Source organism: Chiloscyllium plagiosum, chromosome 4 (assembly GCF_004010195.1).
Source record: "Chiloscyllium plagiosum isolate BGI_BamShark_2017 chromosome 4, ASM401019v2, whole genome shotgun sequence".
In the NCBI taxonomy this organism is placed as follows: Eukaryota; Metazoa; Chordata; class Chondrichthyes; order Orectolobiformes; family Hemiscylliidae; genus Chiloscyllium; species Chiloscyllium plagiosum.
Window position 1 is genome coordinate 63,756,461 of NC_057713.1, and position 21,665 is coordinate 63,778,125.

Genomic DNA, 21,665 nt, shown 5'->3' on the forward strand with positions numbered 1-21,665 from the left:
TTACAACTGACAAATGCCCTTGACTGCCCTGATGCAGCTGTGATGGACATATGCATGCAATCTTCCACTGCTTGAACTTCAGGAATTCAGCAACATGCACAGAACCTCTGGCTCTTTCTCTTACCGTTAATATCATCAGTGGTGAAAGTATTGCTCTGTAACATCCACCCTATTGTTTAATGATGAGTTGTAGTTTCAAATTTGCCACAAACATATCCAACTGGTTACTGGAATGACCTCAATGCATAAAAGCTCGAGGCTGCAGACACTGTGAGAGTGACAAGCATACAGTGGCCACCAATGCAGTTTCACTGATCTCCTCAACCATCAATTCACAGAGAAAGCTCACTGTCTGTGAAGATACTAGCATCCTGCACTAATGGTAATCCATCCTTCGCCTGTAGACTCTATGCATATTCTGTTCCTACCAAGATAACAGCCCCAGTTGAATTCTGGCTCTTAAACAGCACCATATCCCTGTAAACAGTCAAGGACCTGCCTTCAGAGGGCAAAATTGCCAGTAAGACAGTGATCACTATATTTCTACTGGAGTCATCAGTACATTGAAGCCTCCTTGCTTTCATCCTCAAAAAACTGAGGGAACAAAAAGTTTACTAACAGCCAAGCACTGTCACTTTCAGAAACAGACTCAGCTGATAAATGCAGGCTTTGATTGTCTGCTAGCCTTTTTATCTGCTTTTCTATTGCCTCTTCATACCTGATGTCAATCAATCAAAATGGTTCTTTTCCATGTGTCTAACTGAAAAAGGAAGTGACATAAAATTGCAGCCATTTCCCCCTCTATCCAGCTATCTCCAGTCAGGCAGGTCTCTACCCGATGACTGTGTTCAGAATGGCTTCTGACTGTAGCACTCACTTGCCTTCTGTCCGATTGGAAACTATCAGGATGACATCGGATTTTCATTCTGACAGGGTAAAGCCGTATTTTGTGTAAGAACAGGGATGGAGGGAATGAACTGCAGGATTGGAGATGGCCCACTTGTTAGTAAGGCGACCCCTCCGTCTGATTGGAGGTAGCCTGTAAAACTGGAACTGATCTGCCTGACTGAATGTTCGGTAAATAGGAGTGGAGTAGAAGCATACACACAGGCCTGAGAGACCGGTATCTACGTCAGATCTATTTCTGGCCATTGACATCATGCATAAACAGCCTTTAAAACTGAAGATTGCACATACAAATGAAAAGGTTGTTATCTGCAGTGTTACGACAAGGGGTAAATCCTTCTGCTAATTTAAACCAGACACACAGAAAAACTCACCTTGTGCCGTAATCTGTAAAATTTCAAGTGGCAAAGAACTCCCAAATATCATCACTTAAAGAAACAAATTTTCATAATTTTATTTCTTAACAACTATTTACAATTCCTTTCTCTTAAACTTAGCTTTACCTCCCCACTCTACAATACTGATCCAATAAAAACTCTGATTAAGATTTACAAAAAAATTCAAATTTCAAAACCAGCCAGCTGTTGAATCTTCTCTTTCTACCTTCCTCTGTAGATTTTCCTCTGTCATCTTTTCTTCAGTATTCTGCTTCACATGTCTTTCATATGAACAGGTACCTTTCAGAGAGCGAATCTGTGGGTGATCTTTGCCGCTCTGGCTAACTGCTCAAAATACCCGATTTTATACTCCCAAAACATCGGACCATCTCATTGGTTTGATGTCATTAAAACATTATATTTGAAATTCGATTGGATTTTGGTATCTTGGGGCACAATTTAAACTGATTGGCCAAATTCAAATCTGTTGTGTACCATGGCAACTCGTCTGCACTATTGGTTTCACAGCACAAAGTTACATTTTAAATTCTTCAGCACTCTCTGTGCCTGCAGTCAGTTCTTACCAGCTTTCAACTCTCTTAAAGGTACAGTACACACCTACACTTCATAATACCTCCCCCCTTAAGAAAAAAATGAATCATCATAATGAAAAGATGGCTTTTTTTTCCTATTCCTTAATCATAAGCATAACAATAGCCAAATGCTGACTTTTGGGTGATCCTGAGACCTCCACATACCCATTGTGATCTGGAAAAAGTCCTGTAAATATTTGAACTCCTCAGTGAGGGACGGGAGTAAAAAAGGTAAGGAGTAAATCAAACAATACCATGCTACCCCAGCGCAAGAGACGAAAAGCAATCCCAATTTAAATCCATCCTATTTCTCCTCTGTCCGTGATAACATTCTCAAAGAAAATATATTAGATTCCCAGAATGAAATGCTAAGAAAAACCTGTTTGAAACTGAAAACACTCTGAAATAGAAAATAATCATTTGTACCTAGATTGCTGAAACTAATTGCATCTAAACAATATTTTCCATTTTATTGACTACTAATACCAGAATTTAATCAGTTATAAATCTTCTTTCAAATCTAAATGCTGCCTCATAGCGCCAGAGACCTGGGTTCAATTCCCGCCTCAGGCGACTGACTGTGTGGAGTTTGCACGTTCTCCCCGTGTCTGCGTGGGTTTCCTCCGGGTGCTCTGGTTTCCTCTCACAGTCCAAAGATGTGCAGGTTAGGTGAATTGGCCATGCTAAATTGCCCGTAGTGTTAGGTAAGGGGTAAATGTAGGGGTATGGGTGGGTTACGCTTCAGCGGGTCGGTGTGGACTTGTTGGGCTGAAGGGCCTGTTTCCACACTGTAATGTAATCTAATCTAATCTAATTGATTTTAGAATGATACATAGCTAATGAGACCATAAGACCATAAGACATAGGAGCGAAAGTAAGGCCATTCGGCCCATCGAGACCACTAGATAAGTATTGTAGACTTTAAGAACATAACTATTAATATTAACTTTAACTAAAAACTGCAAAACTGCAAGCTTATCTCCAATTTGCTGAGCACACGTATGTCATCTGCACTGGTGTCCTACTATGGGAAAGTGGAAGACTTCAGTAATGAATTTAAATTTGGTTCCTACTATGGAATTGGGAGCCTGATTGAAAATTAATATTTCCTGCGCAAGTTTACAGGTCTTGGGAAACAAAGCAGTAAAAAGGACTTGGGAGTTGCTGAGTCAAGAAGGTATCTTTTGCTACACTCCATGTCCATCAGGACTAGTAGGAATGCTTTCCCCAGTGTCGAACAGAAGCATTTGGCTTTCCTGTGTCAATCACCACGTCACTTGCACCCTGTCATAAATATAAACGTTACCTATCCCAAGTACCAATGTTCATTCCGTATCGCCATCATGACCTTCTCTCTGCCCTTGAGGAACTTCATTCCTCTCTCCCTACCTAATTATTGCTGTCTTCTCATCCTTCACAAGCCGACAGAGCAATGTTACCTCCAACAGACCTCAGTTGTAGTTTTCTTTTACATGTTTGCATGCACAGCTTTTTTAATTTGGTATAGCTATGATTGTTCCATTACAAATACTATCATAAATAGTGCCATTTTATTAATGTTAATTCTAATATGTAACTGATACTTTTTCAGCAAAAAGGAAATCAGTTGACAGAAAAGATGTGAACAATTTTTGCTCTGGTCATGTGACTTTGAAAATGTAGAGAAGTGTCTGAAGATGCTGCAAGAGCTAAGCAGGTTGCCATATCTTAAGAATCAGAAGTACAGCAGGTGATGGCATTTCTAGTGATAACCTTTTCAAGCTGGATGCACTAGAAATATCATGCAACAGACTTAATGCCAGTTTCGGATACTAAAAATAATGCAGATAGATGGCAAGCTGTGAAATTAGATTTATCTCATACCACAGTGCTGAAAATATGAAATGATAGTTCCTTTAATAATATTTTTATAGTAATGACCAGTTTCTTATTGCCGTTGAAAGGATTGATTTTTAGTGCTACTTCTGAGACTTTCAGAGGTTTGATTTCACAGTTGTGAATAATAAATAACCCTAAAGGAATTCTATTAAGTTTGGTGACGTTCAACCCTCATGGAAAAATGCAATGAATTTGACGAGAACCAAATGATGCTACTAATGTGACCATCTTCAAAAAAATGCCACAAATGACATTGCAATGATCACCAAATAATTCATATTCAAATGAAACAACCCACAGAAAGTACAGGTAAGGATGTAGTCCTAGTATAGAGTGCAAAAAAAAGTCAGATCGCAAGAGTAGCCCTTTAATTATGTACTTAAGGAAAAAGATGCACAAAACATGGCCCATAGAACAAATATTATACCTAGCACCACTGATTTAAAAAAATTACATTCTGTGTGTTAGCAACAAATAAATATGCAAACTTAACAGGCAAACATTTTCAGTCACTTTTAGTCATCAGCTGCTGTCTCAAACACAAATACGTATACACACTTAGACTCATTCAAGCACACACAGGTACAAGAACATATACATGCTCGTGTGTGCATGTGGTACCTACACCCATTCACGCACAAAGGCAGTTTTTAGCTCATTTATGATGTAATATAGTGTACAAGAAATCTGACATTTTACAGTTTAAAAAAATCAATAAAAACATTTTTGTATAAGCAATTTGTTGAGATTTCTCTAGTTTTGTTTCTCTGTTACTGTACAGTAGTCCCTGATTTACAGATTGGATCTGTAATGAACTGTTGTCAGAAAGAGTATTTTGGAAAACAGATGCACTGCATTTAAATTTCCATTAGAGGGCAGTGTTTCATATTACACATCTTTTGCGTGATCTTTTGACAGTTGATTGCTTTGTTGGTTGTACAAAATGCAATATAAAAAGTAAAGAATATATATATATCTAGCAAAACACAGTGATAAGAAAATAAATGCATCAGAACACAAATGACCAGAATGAAAAAAAATTTGAAACTCACAAAAGACATAAATAATATTTTTAGTTGTTTCTCATTCAAGCCCAAACAGAACTGTCACTTATTAAAAAAAAAGTGTTCTCAACATTTTCTAGAATCTACATCTGGAAATAATCTTATAAACCTCTCCCAGAAAGTCAGTTCTTTAAATATAATATGGTTTGCATAATTAAAACAACTAAAAAAAATTAAATTAAAAACAATAAATAATATTATAAAAAATAACCTAATCATACTTCTTTTTACATCAAATCATTTTTTTTAAAAAAACTGGTGCAAAAGGAAAGTATCTGAAGTCAGTGCAGTGATCTAGATGTTGTCATCCCTCCTAATTTGCTTTAAAAGTGTCAATGTCCCATCATAAGACCTACATGGGCTGGTTAGGAAAACTATTAAGAATCAGTACTGCACAACATTCTTCTTTAAATATCACTCATGATGAACACAGTTGAAGATATTTTAAACATACTCTGAAGGCAAGCATTTAGATCCTGACATATGAATGTCTAATCTATCTGTAATTCCGAACTCTGGTATTTTGGTAGGGGTGTGAAACCCATTTATTTCTAATGGGTTAACACCTCTGCTGAAATAGCAGAGTGAAGCATTTAGATGAACATGTTAAGTGCTCATATGCTATCACTGCATAATTTGAAGACTGTTTTTTTGTAATTAATCTGAAATTTATATTACAGAAATTAACCTCTAGTTTGATTTCAAAAGGGTCTGTAACTACAACAGCATTGTTGGGCATTAAAAATAGCAGTGTTCTATGCATGTTTTCTAGCTTTTGTTCTGATACCTTCAAATTGTGTCCATAAAGGAAGGATAGTGATTCGTGTTGTGAAGTGACTGTTGTAAATATGGTTTTTGCATTTCCTAAGACAGGTCAGCATTGCATACACGATAAACACTTGAAGCTGAAGTGCACTGTTTATGAATAAAAAATGTCATTAGCATGGCATGGACAAATTTCACACCTGGATACCTTTTACCGCTTGTTTTATGCTTTCCAGAAGGGCCTTGCTCTCAGGGGTGTAATTCCTCTCCAAACTGCTGTACATGTCAGTCAATGTGTTCACATACAAATCAAAATTCTGTTCGCTGATTGGCTCCTAAATGGAAAATTCACATTTAATACAATTAATATGCAATTCACATTTAAGAGGATTATACAAAAATAAAGACGAGTCAAAACTTCTTTAAAAAGAAAAGAAGTTAATGCCAGAAGGGACATTCAAATATGATATTTGGCAAATGTTCTGATTTCTGATAGCTTATACAAATTCTTCTAATCTAATCCAGGATCCTGGAAACTGTTAACATAAAAGATAATTAGACATTTCATAACAATTATTTCTGCAGTTCATAAGGCAAAAATAAAACATCCTTTTCTTAGAGTTAGCCTCCCTTTGTTGCTTGCACTTTGCTCTTCTCTTAATTGTCCATGGACCGCTATTTGCTGAATTGTGAACATTACTTCTGTTGCTTTGGTCTAAATTTTCTAAGTGGGAAATTGGTAGAATCCTTCCCTGAACCAGCAGAAATTTGTGTCGAGGTCATTTTCATCCCTTTACATCATTTCATTGAAGTGTTGTTAATTTACTGCTGAAGTAACAAAAGGAAATCGTGGAAGTTACATAGGAAATCCAGGGCCATTTTCTATAAATTTCTACTAGTTACCTCGGTCGACTAACATCCATCAGAACCTTTATGGTGTTGCCCTCCCCATCCCCTTTTCTATAGATACAGCATCTCCAAAAATTGCATCAATAAAGCAGAAGCATTTGATCTTAAACCTGTCTTTAAAAATAGATTTAGAATCTTTCTGCACCTAGTTCACTCAATGCCCTGTAAATACTTCCCATTTAACATAAAATAAGCACTCCTTTAATACTTCAGGATGGGTTTGTTAAAACTGAAATCCCACAACCTCACTGTGTTGATTTAACTTTATTTTTCTATCTATATGCTATTTGTATCTGTTGAACCACAAGAAGGAAGTCATAAAAAATTCAAAGGTCATTGATCTGAAATATACTGCTATTTCACTCCTCACAGTTGTGTATTTCCAGCATTGTCTGCTTTAATTGCAGACTGCCACAATTCATAGTATGCTGCTTTTGCATTCGAAAGAGGTGCTTGTTCTTGACCTATCTGCAATCTTTGACACAATTTATCATGCTATCATCCTCCAATGCCTCTCCTGCACCTTTTATCTGTGTGATGACACATCCATGATTAATTAACTTATTAATTCAGTGCCAGATAATCACGTGTTATGGTTTCACTTCCTGGTAGTGAACTTATGTATTCAATGCCTGACACAAACTCTGTCCCCTAGTTACTGACTTTATCTTGTACGTGGCAATGGATTGATGCTGAATTGTTTGCAAACTCAATGTCATTCTAATCCCGAAATAAGGTCTGACCACATTTTCACTCCATTGTCAAGTCAACTGATTTCCACTTCTGTCATATCAACTGACTCCAGTTCATAAGCTGCTGAAATTCTCAGTCACATCTTTGCTATTTATGTCTTATTCACAACACCCCTACACACAGTAAAATAATGCCTCCCACATCTTTGAAAGTTGTCACCCAGGTAAATAGTGCGGTGAAGAAGGCATATGGCATACTGGCTTTTATTGGTAGAGGAATTGAGTTCCGGAGTCCTGAGGTCATGTTGCAGTTGTATAAGACTCTGGTGCGGCCACATCTGGAGTATTGTGTGCAGTTTTGGTCGCCATACTATAGGAAGGATGTGGAGGCACTGGAACGGGTGCAGAGGAGGTTTACCAGGATGTTGCCTGGTATGGTAGAAAGATCGTATGAGTTCATGGAATGCCCTGGCAGTAGCAGTGGTGGACTCTCCCTCTTTATGGGCATTTAAGCGGGCATTGGATAGGCATATGGAGGATAGTGGGCTAGTGTAGGTTAGGTGGGCTTGGATCGGCGCAACATCGAGGGCCGAAGGGCCTGTACTATGCTGTATTCTTCTATGTTCTATAGGTAAAATCTTCATTTTAAAATTCTCCTTGTTTTCAAATCTTTCCATAGCTTCACTCCTCCTTATCATTATAAACTTCTTCTGCCCAATAACCTGCTAAAACAAATACATGGTTCCAATTCTCCCTTCCGAGAGGTCCTAAGTTTTGATTCCAAAATTGACAGGCATCCCTTCAGCTCAATGTCCTACATTTTGGAATTTATTTTCTAATCCTCTTTGCCTCTGCACTGCTATTTCTCAATTTAGGTTGGCACTTTAAACCTTTTTTTTGACCAACCATTTTGTCATCTACCCTAATAGCCCTTCATGTGGTGTGATGTCAAATTTTGTTGGTTAACACTCCTATGATGCTTCACCAAATAGGAGAACTATATAAATGCAAGTTATTGTTGTTTCATATCTCCAATCACTTTTCCTTACATTTCAGAATCATCACCTATAGGAGGCAGGCTTTCTTTATGCTACAATGAATGTCAGTGGCAGGAATACTGTACCTTTTTTTCCAATGACACATGATCAGGATAAAAATTAAATCTCTCTAGTAACTATCTGCAGCAATAGGAATTTTGTAACCTTCTTAAACAAGTATTTATGTCAAGTATATCAAAATCCATCAACAATCCCAGAGGGAAATTGGTTCATCATTCATTTTACATGATATAACTTTACTCTTAATTGACTTGAAAGCCTCTATAATGCTGTCATTGAAAATTAACCAGAGTGTATAATGGGTGGCCAATGCATTATCATTCAAAATTAAAATAAGCCTTCCTGTTACACATCACTTAAATTAACAAATGTTTTATAAAATAATCAATGCAGACACACATTTACTTCTCTAAATACCGAATTATAAAACACCAGTTGCACATTTAGGGTGTAGGTTTGCTCGCTGAGCTGTAGGTTTGATATTCAGACGTTTCATTACCTGGTAACATCATCAGTGGCGACCTCCAAGTGAGGCGAAGCTGTTGGCTCCTGCTTTCTATTTATATCTTTCTCCTGGATGGGGTTCCTGGGGTTTGTGATGATGTCATTTCCTGTTCATTTTCTGAGGGGTTGATAGATGGCATCTAGATCTATGTGTTTGTTTATGGCATTGTGGTTGGAGTGCCAGGCCTCTAGGAATTCTCTGGCATGTCTTTGCTTAGCCTGTCCCAGGGTAGATGTGTTCTCCCAGTCGAAATGGTGGTTTTTTTCATCCATGTGTTGGGCTACGAGGGAGAGACGGTCGTGTCTTTTTATGGCTAGCTAGTGTTCGTGTATCCTGGTAGCTAACTTTCTTCCTGTTTGTCCTACGTAATGTTTGTGGCAGTCCTTGCATGGAATTTTGTAGATGACGTTGGTTTTGTCCATGGGTTGTACTGGGTCTTTTAAGTTTGTTAGTTTTTGTTTGAGAGTGTTGGTGGGTTTGTGGGTTAACGTGGTATCGTTGGTGGTACCACGATAAGCAGACCAAACACAGCCAGAAACCCTAACCACCTTACCATACATCAAAGAAGTTTCAGAAATGTCAGCCAGACTACTAAGACCCCTCAGAATCGTAGTAGCACACAAACCCACCAACACTCTCAAACAAAAACTAACAGCCCATGGACAAAACCAATGTCATCTACAAAATTCCATGCAAGGACTGCCACAAACACTACGTAGGACAAACAGGAAGAAAGTTCGCCACCAGGATACACGAACACCAGTTAGTCACAAAAAGACACGACCCTCTCTCCCTCGTAGCCCTACATACGGATGAAAAAAACCACCATTTCGACTGGGACAACACATCTAACCTCAGACAGGCTAAGCAAAGACATGCCAGAGAATTCCTAGAGGCCTGGTACTCCAACCACAACGCCATAAACAAGCACATAGATCTAGATGCCATCTATCAACCCCTCAGAAAACGAACAGGAAATGACATCACCACAAACCCCAGGAACCCCATCCAGGAGAAAGATTAAATAGAAAGCAGGAGACAACAGCTTCGCTTCACTTGGAGGTCGCCACTGATGATGTTACCTAGCCAGGTAATGAAACGTCTCGATATCAAACCTACAGCTCAGTGAGCAAACCTATATCTTAAACCTCAACCTGAGCTACAAACCTTCACAAACCTTGCACCAGTTGCACATACTAATTCAATGAAATATTCATACAACACCAATCATTATTGAACAAGTTTGTACTATTTAATTTTATAATCATTGTCAGTTTTTTTTAAACTTCACCTTAAGTTTGTCCTGAAAATAGGTTATCAGTTAGTTGAATTTTAAGGTTACACAGTAAAACATGGCATAAACCTTCCTTCAGTTAAATACTGATTGTTTTACATTCTATCAGATTAAAAGTACAATCCTTTTCCACACAGACCTGTCCATTTTTCATTTATAATATGAACAACAAAAAGTATTTTTGTCCTAATTTCTAATTTCCAATTGCAGTATTTTGTTTATCTTTCCATTTTATTGATTACAAGGCACACTACATCTAACGTCAACTAATGTTATTTTGTACATAAAACTGAGGAAAAAAATCTGTCAACACTCCAGAGGGAAATGGGTTCATCATACATTTTAAATGATCTATCTATATTCTTAATCGGTTAAAAAATTCCTACAATGATGATTATCTCACTTTCTTCTGGCTTCTAAAATACCCCTCACTCCCACCTTAGCTGGAAACCTATAAATTCCTTATGGTTTTGATATTGGGAAAATTGATTAATTTTCTTCCTTCCAATGATTTTAGTAAAATTGCTAGTCTGAGTACAAAGTAACACTCACTTTCCATTTTCATTATAATTACACACAAAGAATTTGACCATTAAAATGGTTGATTGTCATAGTGCTCTAGTTCTCCACCCCTTTGTGGACCTCAAAAAGGTTTTGTATTTTCCAACATAGTGATGGATTTGAATTTGCCTGCGCAATGAGTGGGAAGCACAATCTTGACAACATCTCCCGCTCCCTTCATTCCTAAAACGCTCTTGCACAGTTCCAAGCAACCACCTCAAAACGATCATTGGCAGAGGCTTGGATGGAGGGGTCCTGACCTGTGCTTTAATGGGCGCAGAGAAGCTTAAAGGGAGGAGGGAATATGTTAAAAAAAAAAGCATGATAGCACACTGTTCTTTAATTTTATTCCAACAGTAAAAGTTAACATGGCTGTGCCAGCAGTATACATGAAAAAAAAGTATAATATATTTTGCTTTTAACTTGACAGGGAAAAATGAGTGGCAGATATATACTTTAAGAATTCTGAAATGTCACAATGACATCACAAAGCATATCAGTTAAAAAATTGTATTAAGGGGTCGTAAATATTCACATTTTCGTAGTCATTATGCTGTTCACAAATGTTTTAGTTTCAGTTACTTATTTGATACCTTACCATTTGTGGGAGTTGGATGTCAGCGAGGCTGTTAATAAGGGCCTGACTCAGACCAGCTAACTCCTTTAACAAACTCTCATTGTGCTGCTCAATTAGTTTATTCTCCTCCTCAATTGTTTTCAAATTGCTCTCCATGGAAGTAATCTAAAAATTTAGAAATAATTTTTCTTTAATTACATAATGGGCGGTTTACAATTTTCACAGAAATACACCGTTGATTTATTACTGACAATGTAGGACTAAGATTCTTGCAGTAACTAGCCTACAGAATTAAGTTGTACGTCATGATGAGTTTATTGATGATGTGGAGGTGCCAGTGTTGGACTGGGGCGGACAAAGTTAAAAATCACACAACACCAGATTATAGTCCAACAGGTTAGTTTGGATGCACTAGCTTTCGGAGCACTCCGAAAGGTAGCGCTTCCAAATAAACTTATTGGACTATAACCTGGTGTTGTATGATTTTTAACTGAGTTTATTGATGTGGGTTTCAGTTAAATTATAAAGGTGTGGTATTTATCCAACACTTTGGAATAATAATTTGGAAAATAGATTCAGATGTTTAAAGGGAAAGAAACTTGTAGCATTGATTTTGCTAAGAGAAAAAAGGCAATCTTGTGTAATAAATCAATTTCTTCAAAGAAACAATTACTAACTGTCCTGTAAAAATTACATCAAATGGTTCTTGTGTTCAATTCAGCTATAGTGCTGGTAAATTTTACCTGTGTTTGAAGCTTTATCATATCTGCTTCCATTTTTAAGTTTGATTCATTCAGCTCCTTAATCTCATCATCCAAATGATTGATCTCCTCATCACTTTCAGCTCCTATAAGAAATAAAGACATGCTATTTACTGATATAGAATATACCCATAGATGGCGCAAACAATCTATTGAAAGGTGTCATCTGGAGTTCACTTGTTAAGTATAGCTTGGACCATGTGAACTACTTATTTAGTGCTGATTTCATGTCTGTTTGTGGGAAAGGTCCCTCAATATGCATCTGTTCATTTCCTTCAAATCACAGGAACATTTATTGTCTGCTAGGACTAGGAGGATTCCTCAATTGTCTCCCCTATCCCAGTCCACTAAAACCAACCCCTAAAAAGAAACAAAAAGTCACATTTGTAATGATTTGGAGGTGCTAGTGTTGGACTGGGGTGTACAAACTTAAATATCACACAACACCAGGTTATAGTCCAATAGGTTTATTTGGAAGCACTAGCTTTCAGAGTGCTGCTCCTTCATCAGGTAGTTGTGGAGTAAGTACTCCACATGTTGGACTATAATCTGGTCTTGTGTGATTTTTATCTTTTCACATTTGTAAGGAAGCCAAAAAAAAGCAACGTTTTGTTCTTTCTCCAGACTCCTGACTGAAACAGAGATCTGAGTCTCCCAGTATTCCCTCTCATCATTATTTACCAAGTTTGGTCTTTAGTGACACTCGTTACATCCATGAATAGAGTTCAGACCAACTGAGAAGTTCAAGGAAAGAGCAAATCCCAGAACTGGAATGCCGATCCTAACTGTACCACAAACCTTTTGTTGAGATGGGCTATTTCTGGCAGATAGATATTTTCAAAATCCCCATCTTGGATTTGATTGTATCCTTAAATTCCTCAGCTCCCTCACTTCCTTGACCCACATATTTGACAATTCTTTTAGTCACTCTCCTAACATTTCCGTCTTTGACTATCAAATTGTTATATACTTCTTGGAAACATTTCCAACTTTTAAATCATTATGTAAATGCACATTGTTGTTGTAATATTACATTCACATTAAGGTGATCTTGAGGTCCAATGGATAGTGTCTCTGCCTCTGGGTCAGAAGCTCTAGGTTTGAGTCCCATACTTATTGGACAAGGAAGACTGATTCGTAATGTGGCTAAACAGGTCTGTATAACAGAATGAACTTTGGAGCCTCTACAATCACCACCACTACTGCAATGTGTATGTATTGTAACATGTTACCACAGTAACTTGAAATCCCCGAATGAACTGGAACAGATTATCACCCAATTATATTAGTTTGGGAGGGATAACAGAGGAGATGATAAATTTGAGGTATTGCATTTTGGTACAACAAACAAGGTTAGGGCTTATACAATTAATGATAGGGCCTTGGGTACTGTTATGGAACAGAGGGACCCAGGGGACCAAAGACATAACTCTTTGAAATTTGCATCACATATACAGAGGGTGGTTAAAAGGCATTTAGCATGCTTGCCTTCATTGCTCAGCCCTTTGAATACAGGACTTGGGAAGTCATGTTGAAATTGTACAGGACATTGGTGAAGCTTCTTCTGGAATACTGTGTCGAGTTCTGGTTGCCCAGTTCAAGGAGGGATACTATTAAGCTGGAGATGATTCAAAAGAGATTTATCAGGATGTTGACAGGTATGGAAAGTTTGAGGTATAAGGAAAGGCTGGGACTTTTTTCACTGGAGCATAGGAGATAAGTGGCAACCTTTGAAAGTTTATAAAATCATGAGGGGAATAGATAGAGTTAATAATAGTTGTCTTTTCCCTAGGATGGGGAATTTCAAGACTATGGGGCACATTTATAAAGTAAGAGGAGAGAGATTTAAAAATACATAAGAGGCATTTTTTTTTAATACAGAGGGTGGTTTGCATGTGGAAGTGGGTCCAATCAAAACATTTAAAATACATTTGGATAAATATATCAACAGGAAAAGTTTGGAGGAATATGGCACAGGAACAAGCAGGTGGGGCTAGATTAGTTTGGGATTATGTTTGGCATAGACAAGTTGGATTGAAGGTCTGTTTCCGTTCTGCATGACTCTATTACTTTGACAGGTAGAACAGAACCAAAAGAATTTAAGGACTGGAATTAGATTTGTATTTGTGAGATCACTTAAGAAAAATAGTCATGAATTTAAATCAGAAAATGGTAAAATTAATATCATAGGAAAGTCAAGTCCTGACATTGGAAAATAGAGATAATTTAATCAGAGAATGGTTGATAAATGAAGGGTCTAGATAAGATTGAGATGTAGGGCGCGTACCTGAGATAATGTGGTGTTTCTCTTTGATCTGAACAAATATTTTAGATATTTTCCTCATCAACCTGTTCATAGATGCTATTACGCACCTCTGGAGCATGTAGATTTAAACCTAAGCCTACTGGTCCAGAGATAAGGAGACTACCACAACATCCACAGGAGCTCACATTAATTGACTGCAAGCTCCATGGGTTGCCATGGAGTGATGTGAATTGGGATCACAAGCCCATAACCATTATTACTGCACCTTCTTCTCCTCTATCTGATCATGTTTTACCATTAGTATTTGTTCTTACCTCTACTTGCCCTGAGCTTGATGGTCATCAATTCATCACCTGACAATTTGCCTTTCTTCAGTGCGAGGGAAGCTCGGGGACAGCCTGACAAACTGGAAACATAAAAATCTAATGATAAAAATAAACAATTTGCACTTTAAAGAAACAAATTCAGTTAAGTGGAACAGCTTAAGAAGCTGTACAAATGGAAAGTCAAACACTGAATACTGCGCTGCAGATACATAAGTACATTTAAATCAAGCAGCATTTCAATTAAGGTACACGTGCCTTTCATCTGTGGGTGTCAATAAATTCAACCACAAATCAATATAGAGTCACTTATATTTAAAAATTACAATGTATAAAAGAAAAAGTGATTGGTTGATGCATTACTGCTACTTTGAGAGATACGTTAACCCTTTTACTTAAGAAAAAAGTGAACAGAAGAATATCATAGAAACACATTAAAGACTCATCTGCTACTATTGTTGACTGTGATGTCTAGTCTTTAAACGTATGACTTTAAAAAATGAAGTATAATTGCGTTCTATATATAACTAAATGAGACTTGTTTAAAATTGGATGTTATCCAGTCTGTGACCTGACTTCATATGTATTTACCACATAATCATGTTTATTTCTTCATTCGTGGAATGTGAACATTGCTGGTGAAAGCAGCAATTTTTGTCCATCCATAACTGACCTTGAAAAATTGGTGGAACTTTCTCTTCATGTTTATTGTTTGATTGTCCACCACTATTCACAACTAAAGCTAAAGTCACCATCATCCCAGAGGACCATAGGGTTGCTCTCATTAGAGATCGGTGAATTTAACCTGAGGGGTGAGGTTGAGAAGGCAAGACCTTCATGGGGCCTCATCCAGAATGGGTATTGAGCAAAGCTGTTAGTGTCACACTGTATTGCAAGCAAGTTGTCCAGCAACTGAGATAACCTGAGATAACTGACAGCATGGTGGCTCAGTAGTTAGCACTGCTGCCTTACAGTGCCAGGGACCCCAGTTTGATGGGCTGTGTGAAGTTTGTACATTTTCCCCATGTCTGCATTGGGTTCCTCCAGCTGCTCCAGTTTCTTCCTACTGTACAAAGGTGTGCAACCTAGGTGGAATGGCCATACTAGATTGCCCATCATGTTCAGGGTTGTGTAGGTTAGATGGATTTGCCACGGTAAGTGCAGGATGATGGATGGGTCTGGCTGAGCTGCTTTTCAGAGAGTTGGTGTGGACTTGATGAGCTGAATGGCCTGCTTCCACATAGTGGGGATTCTGTGACACTCATTTAGAGGTTTTGTTTGCTTTCTCTTTTAAAATCTCTGGCCTTATCTGCTGATGCATTGCCCCATTTGTATATTCCTTTCATATTGTGATAATCATTAACCTAAGAGTACAACAGGACCATGATCAGATGGGCAAGTGGGCTGACGAGTGGCAGATGGAATTTAATTTAGATAACGTGAGTTGCTGTGTTTTGATAGGGCAAATCAAGGGTTGGACTTATACACGTATTGGTAATGTCCTGGGTAATGCTGCCGAACAAAGAAACCTTGCAGTGCAGGTTTATAATTCTTTGAAAGTTGAGTCACATGTAAACAGGGTAGTGAAGAAGGTTTTTGGTATGCTTGCCTTCATTGGTCAGGACGCTGAGTATATGAATTGGGAGATCATGTTGCGAATGTACAGGACATTAGATAGGCCACTTTTGGAATATTGCAATTAATTCCGGTCTCCCTCCTATCAGAAGGATGTTGTGAAATTTGAGAGGTCTCAGAAGAGATTTACAAGGATGTTGCCATGGTTGGAGGGTTTGAGCTATCAGGAGAGACTGAATAGGTTGGGGCTATTTTCCCTGGAGCATCGGAGGATAATGTCATGAGGGGCATGGATAGAGTGAATAATCAACATCTTTTTCCAGAGTGAGGGAGTCCAAAACTAGAGGGCATAAGTTTAAGGTGAGAGAGGAAAGATTTAAAAGGGACCTAAGAGGCAACTTTTCCACAAAAAGGATGGTGCATATATGGAATGTGCTGGCAAAGAGAGTGGTGGAGGTACAATTACAACATTTAAGAGGCATCTAGGTGACTATATAAATAGGAAAGGCTTAGAAGGAAAGGCAGGGCAGCAATTTAGGCAATGATTACCAGAGTGTGGAAGGAAGCAGCAGAAGATGCAAGTACAAAGAACAACGAACAAAGTTTGGAAAATTTACAGCCTAGGAATATACAAATGGGCCCTTTGGCCCTCCAAGCCTGAGCCGATCCAAATCCACTGTCTAAGCCTATCGCCCAATTTCTAAGCATCTTTATCCCTCTGCTCCCTATCTACTCAGGCATCTTTCCAGACGCACCTTAAATGAATCTACCATGTCTGCCTCTACTACCTCTGCTGGCAACGCGCTCCAGGCACCTTCTGTGTAAAGTACTTGCTGCAGTATATCCCCCTTAAACTTTTCACCTCTCACCTTCCATGCGTGACCTCTCGTTATTGAATTCCTTTACCCTGGGAGAAAGCTTATCTCTATCTACCCTGTTTATACTCTTCATGATTTTGTAGACCTCAATCTGGTCCCCGCTCAATCTCCCTTTTTCTAATGAAAACGATCCTAACCTACTCAACCTCTCTTCATAGCTACCACCTTCCATACCAGACAACATCCTCGTAAACATTCACTGCACCCTCAGTGTGACAGTGTTTTAGAAGATAAGGCCAGAGATTGTTAAAATAATAAACAAACAAACAAGCAATCATCTCTACGCAAAAGCACACAGCATCAATAACAAAAGAGATAGATTGGTAGTACATAAATACAAAGACTTGATTGAAGGATGGCCAGGGCCTGGTCCTGACTATTGAAGGATATTTGACATAACAGAATGACAAGGAAGTTAGGAAAAGATGGCAAGATAGTTCTGTCTATTAATGATGGTATTATTCAATACTGAGAGATTATCTCAACTTGAAAGATGAAGATGTAGTATCAGCTTGAGTAGACATAAGGAATTGGAACAGTAAGAGTAGTTTGTAGGAGTAGCTTATTAGCCGTTGAACAGTAGATTCACTGCAGGGTAGAGTATATAGGGAGAACTATATATATAGGCGAAAAATACTCCAAACCATTAGCAACTTTCATCTAGATGTAGATTGGGAGCATCAGTTTGGCAAAGGTAGCTGAGAAAATGCATTTATAGAGTGTCTTGAGGATAATTTGCAGAGCCAAACAAGGAGCAGGTTATTCCAGATCTACTTGTAGTGGCAGAGCTTTACATAGATATTAAATAACTCAGTGAAGATTTATCCCAGTCAGAAAAGAAAGGAAGGCAATTGGAGAAAGATGCATCTTCCATGGCTAAATAAGGAAGTTAAGGATAATATTACATTGAAAAAAAACACTATACAGTGTTTCAAATGTCAGTGGTAAGTCGAAGGATTGGACAGCTTTTAAGAACCATAAAACAATGACTAAAAATATGATAAATAAACAATAGCAAAATACGAGAGAGAGAAAGAGCTAACTAGCAATACAAAACAGCAAGAGTTTCTACAAGTGGAAAAAAACAGGACAAGGATATCTAAAGCTAGTGTTGGTCCTTCTGAGAGTGAGCCTGGGGAACTGATCATGGAAAACAAAGAAATAGCAATGGCTTTGCACAGGAATTTTATGCTTGTCTTTATGGTCGAAGACTTTGGAAACTTCCCAAAAGTAACTGAAAATCAAGAAATGATTGGGACTGATGACCCTTAAACAATCAGGGAAAAGGTGTTGGAAAACTATTGAATCTAAAACTAAAATGTCCCCAGGAGTGGATGACCTACATTCTGGAACTTTAAAAGAAGCCATTGCTATGTACTAGATGTATTGGTTATAAGGCATCAAATTGCCTTAAAGTCTAAGGTTCCACGTGGATTCCAAAAAATAGGGAGGCAGAAGGCAAAAGACTAAGGATCAGTTAACCTAACACTACAATAGGGCAGTGGAATTCATAGGTAAGAGGTTTTGGGCTAGATACTTAAAAATTATGAGATTCGGCACTGCCAACATGATTTTGAGATAGGGAAAACATGTTTAATTCAATAATAGAAGCTTTAGATAAAGTAACATTCACAACGGAATCTTTTGAGAAAGCAGCATTCACAATGGATAGAAAGAAATCAGCAGATGTGGTATATGTGGTTTTCAAAAGGCATTTGACAAGGTCGTAGCACAAGAGAGGAGCATGTGGTATAGAGGTTAAAATATTAAAATAGATAAAGAATCAGTTCACCAATAGGAAGTTGAGAGGCAGGGGTAAATAGCTTTTTTACGTTTAGAAGCTGTAACTGGTATAATGTCAGTGCTAGAGTTTCAACTATTTACCATTTATATGAGTTGGATGAGAGAATGACAGTATGACTGATACATTCACTGATGACACTAAGATAGAAGCAAATTATGTTGTCAAGAGGAGGTAAAGAGTCCAAAAAGAGTCTACAAAGGGATATAGAAGGGTGAAGTGAGTGTGGGAAAATGGCAGATGGAGTATGACATGGGTAAATGTGAACTTGTTAATTTCTGCAAGAAGTATAGAAAAGCAATATGTTATTTAAATGGAGAGATTGCAAGACTTGGTTTACAAAAAGATCTGTGTTCCTGGTGCTTGAATCACATTAAGTATGCAGGAGCAGCAAGTGATTAGAAATGCAAATGGATGTTGGGGTTTATGGTAAGACAAATGGAATGTAAAAGTAGGGAAGGACCTGGGCAGGCAGGACAAACAGTGTCCGCAGATTTACAGCGAGAAAGGCAAGTGAGATGGCATGATACAATGCAGCTAGATTCCTGCAGCTGTACCGTGTGTTGGTGAGATTGCATCTAGAGCACTGTATAAAACTTTGACCTCCTAATTTGAAAATAGATATAATTGCTTTAGACACAGTTCATTGAACCTTTACTTATTCCTGTGATGAAAGGCTTAATTTAAGAAGTAAGGTTGAAGAAATTAGATCTATATCCATTGGAGTTTAGATGAAAGATCTGTAGGATCAAGCAAAAATCCCCACCATCGGAAATACTGGACAAAATGTGGACTTTTCAAAACTTATTAAAGGTAAATGGAAGCTGGAATGAGTTCTGTGGAGAATACACAAACACAACTCACAGAATTGAGATGACTGTCTAGAACTATTGTTCAGCCTGGATTTCCAATATACACCTCTAAGAGGACAATCAAAATTAACTAACTTTTACACTTAGGGCAACTCAGCGCAGACAGTTTGGAGTCTTCAGAGAGACTGGACATTCAACCTCAATCAAAACCCATTCACACACACTGTAACCATCGAAAAGCCGATTAACTTCAGAACAGAACATCAAGTATAACTGCTAGGCCTGATCACACCTGATGGGAGCCTTTTTTAACAACATGCTTCTGCACAAACAACTTCCCCACAGGCTTCCAGCTCCAACAAGCAGCTTCTGAACCAAGAATCACAAAGTCCAAACTGAGAACCAAGAACTAAAAAGTTAAAAAAGGGCCTCATCAGAATAAAAGACTTCCCAGAGGAAAAGCCAACCAGAGCTTCTTGAACAAGAGCTACCGGACAGGCCTGTTCCAAACCAAGAGAATTGACAATAAGAATCTCAGCAACCAGGTGCACTTTAAAACTATATTTTCCTCAGTGGTGAGCTGAAACTTCCAAAGACCGGAAGTTCCGACCTAGCTAGCAGAGAAGGGAAGGAGGTGGTGACAGTGCATTAGGACTCCTAGGGTAGGAAGCCTGATTAAAGTTTTTGTAAGTATTAGGTTCTAATAGTGTTTAAACTAGCTATGGGAGTATTACTGTCCTCTGTATAATTGGGTTAATTTCCCTGTCTACTGCATTTACCTGTATTTCTTGTATCACAGTTACCTTTTGTATTTTAGATAAAAGCAGAGATTCTTTTGTCCTGAAACACCTGTCTACTGTCTTCTCCATTTCACATTCCCTGGATAAGATTAGAGTGGTGCTGGAAAAGCACAGCAGGTCAGGCAGCATAGAGGAGCAGGAAAATCAATTTTTCAGGCTTTTGCCCAAAACATCGCTTTTCCTGCTCCTCGGATGCTGCCTGACCTGCTGTGCTTTTCCAACACTACTCTAATCAGTGACCCTGATCTCCAGCATCTGCAGTCCTCACTTTCCCTAGATAAGTCCAGTGTCTAAAACCAGGGATGTGGGGGTTATTTGAACCACTTAAAAATCAGGAAATAACTAATTGCAATGCAGGACACTGGCTGAAGGAATGTGATGTGGTAAAGGGTGTTTCAGAAGCCAAATCTCTGATGGAGGAAACGATCTCGAAAAGGTAAATATATCAGAGAAGTGGGTCTCGTGAGCTGAGCGTCCAGGGGTTGCTGCAGCACAGTGGACTGGCAGCAAGGAGCATAAGCGCTCCATAGAGAAAGCTATCTGGTTCCTCTGACTTCAGCAACAGGTCCAGGTACAGGATAGGAAAGTCAAGGAACTGAAGGCAGAGTTAAGGGAGGAGGAGGAAGGGTCTAGAATGAGGGCCAGGGCAGCAGAAATGCTGAATGCATACCTACAGCAAGTAAGGCAAGAGAGGTGGCAAGCAAAGGAAAGATACAGAAACCAGCTACAGTACCTGCAGTGTCAGCTCACAGAAGCCAAGAGTAGTGAACAGGCACTAAAGGAGGAAAATAGCCATCTGGGGAAGCAATTAAAAGTGCAAGAGGAGAAGCTAAGGGACATCCAGGCAGCGAGAGAATTTATAAGGCGAGAGCACGGTCGCTGCCAGGAGCAGACCTGAAAACTGTCCCAGGCTAGAGGCATGGTTTGCCTGATAAGCCCAGGTGTGGTCCAGGCAGGCAGGGAAGAGCAAGGGGGTGAGGCTGAGGACTGTAGGGCAGTCGGGGATGCTTGATCACCTGTGGTGCCGGGACCAGGCCTGGTTAGGCAGCATGTCGATGGCAGCGCAGAACCAGTAAGGGAAGGGTTGGGACTAGGGCCTATATGCCTGATACGGCAGCACAAATATAGCATAACCCACATGGCCAGCAGCAGCAGGATCATGAGAGTTGTTTTGTGTTCTCACATGGAACCCAGCAGCTCTGCTGCTATGGTGGCACCCTGGACAAGCTCACACAAAAAGAGGAGGTGGAGGTGAAACAAGCGGGTGAAA

The 21,665-nt window shown here is 38.8% G+C and overlaps 1 protein-coding gene across 5 annotated transcripts in view; it reads right to left on the reverse strand.

Moving 5' to 3' along the window:
- Positions 1-5,079: 5,079 nt before the first annotated feature.
- st18 (ST18 C2H2C-type zinc finger transcription factor) overlaps positions 5,080-21,665 on the reverse strand; it is a 417,712-nt gene continuing 401,126 nt past the window's right edge. For all 5 annotated transcript variants that reach the window (XM_043688314.1, XM_043688317.1, XM_043688315.1 and 2 more), the window contains 4 exons: positions 14,521-14,612; positions 11,923-12,026; positions 11,201-11,344; positions 5,080-5,918 (listed from right to left, as the gene is read on the reverse strand). In XM_043688314.1, the coding sequence (XP_043544249.1) occupies positions 5,778-5,918; positions 11,201-11,344; positions 11,923-12,026; positions 14,521-14,612 (481 nt within the window). In that variant the 3' untranslated portion in view covers positions 5,080-5,777. The remainder of the gene's footprint in view (positions 5,919-11,200; positions 11,345-11,922; positions 12,027-14,520; positions 14,613-21,665) is intronic.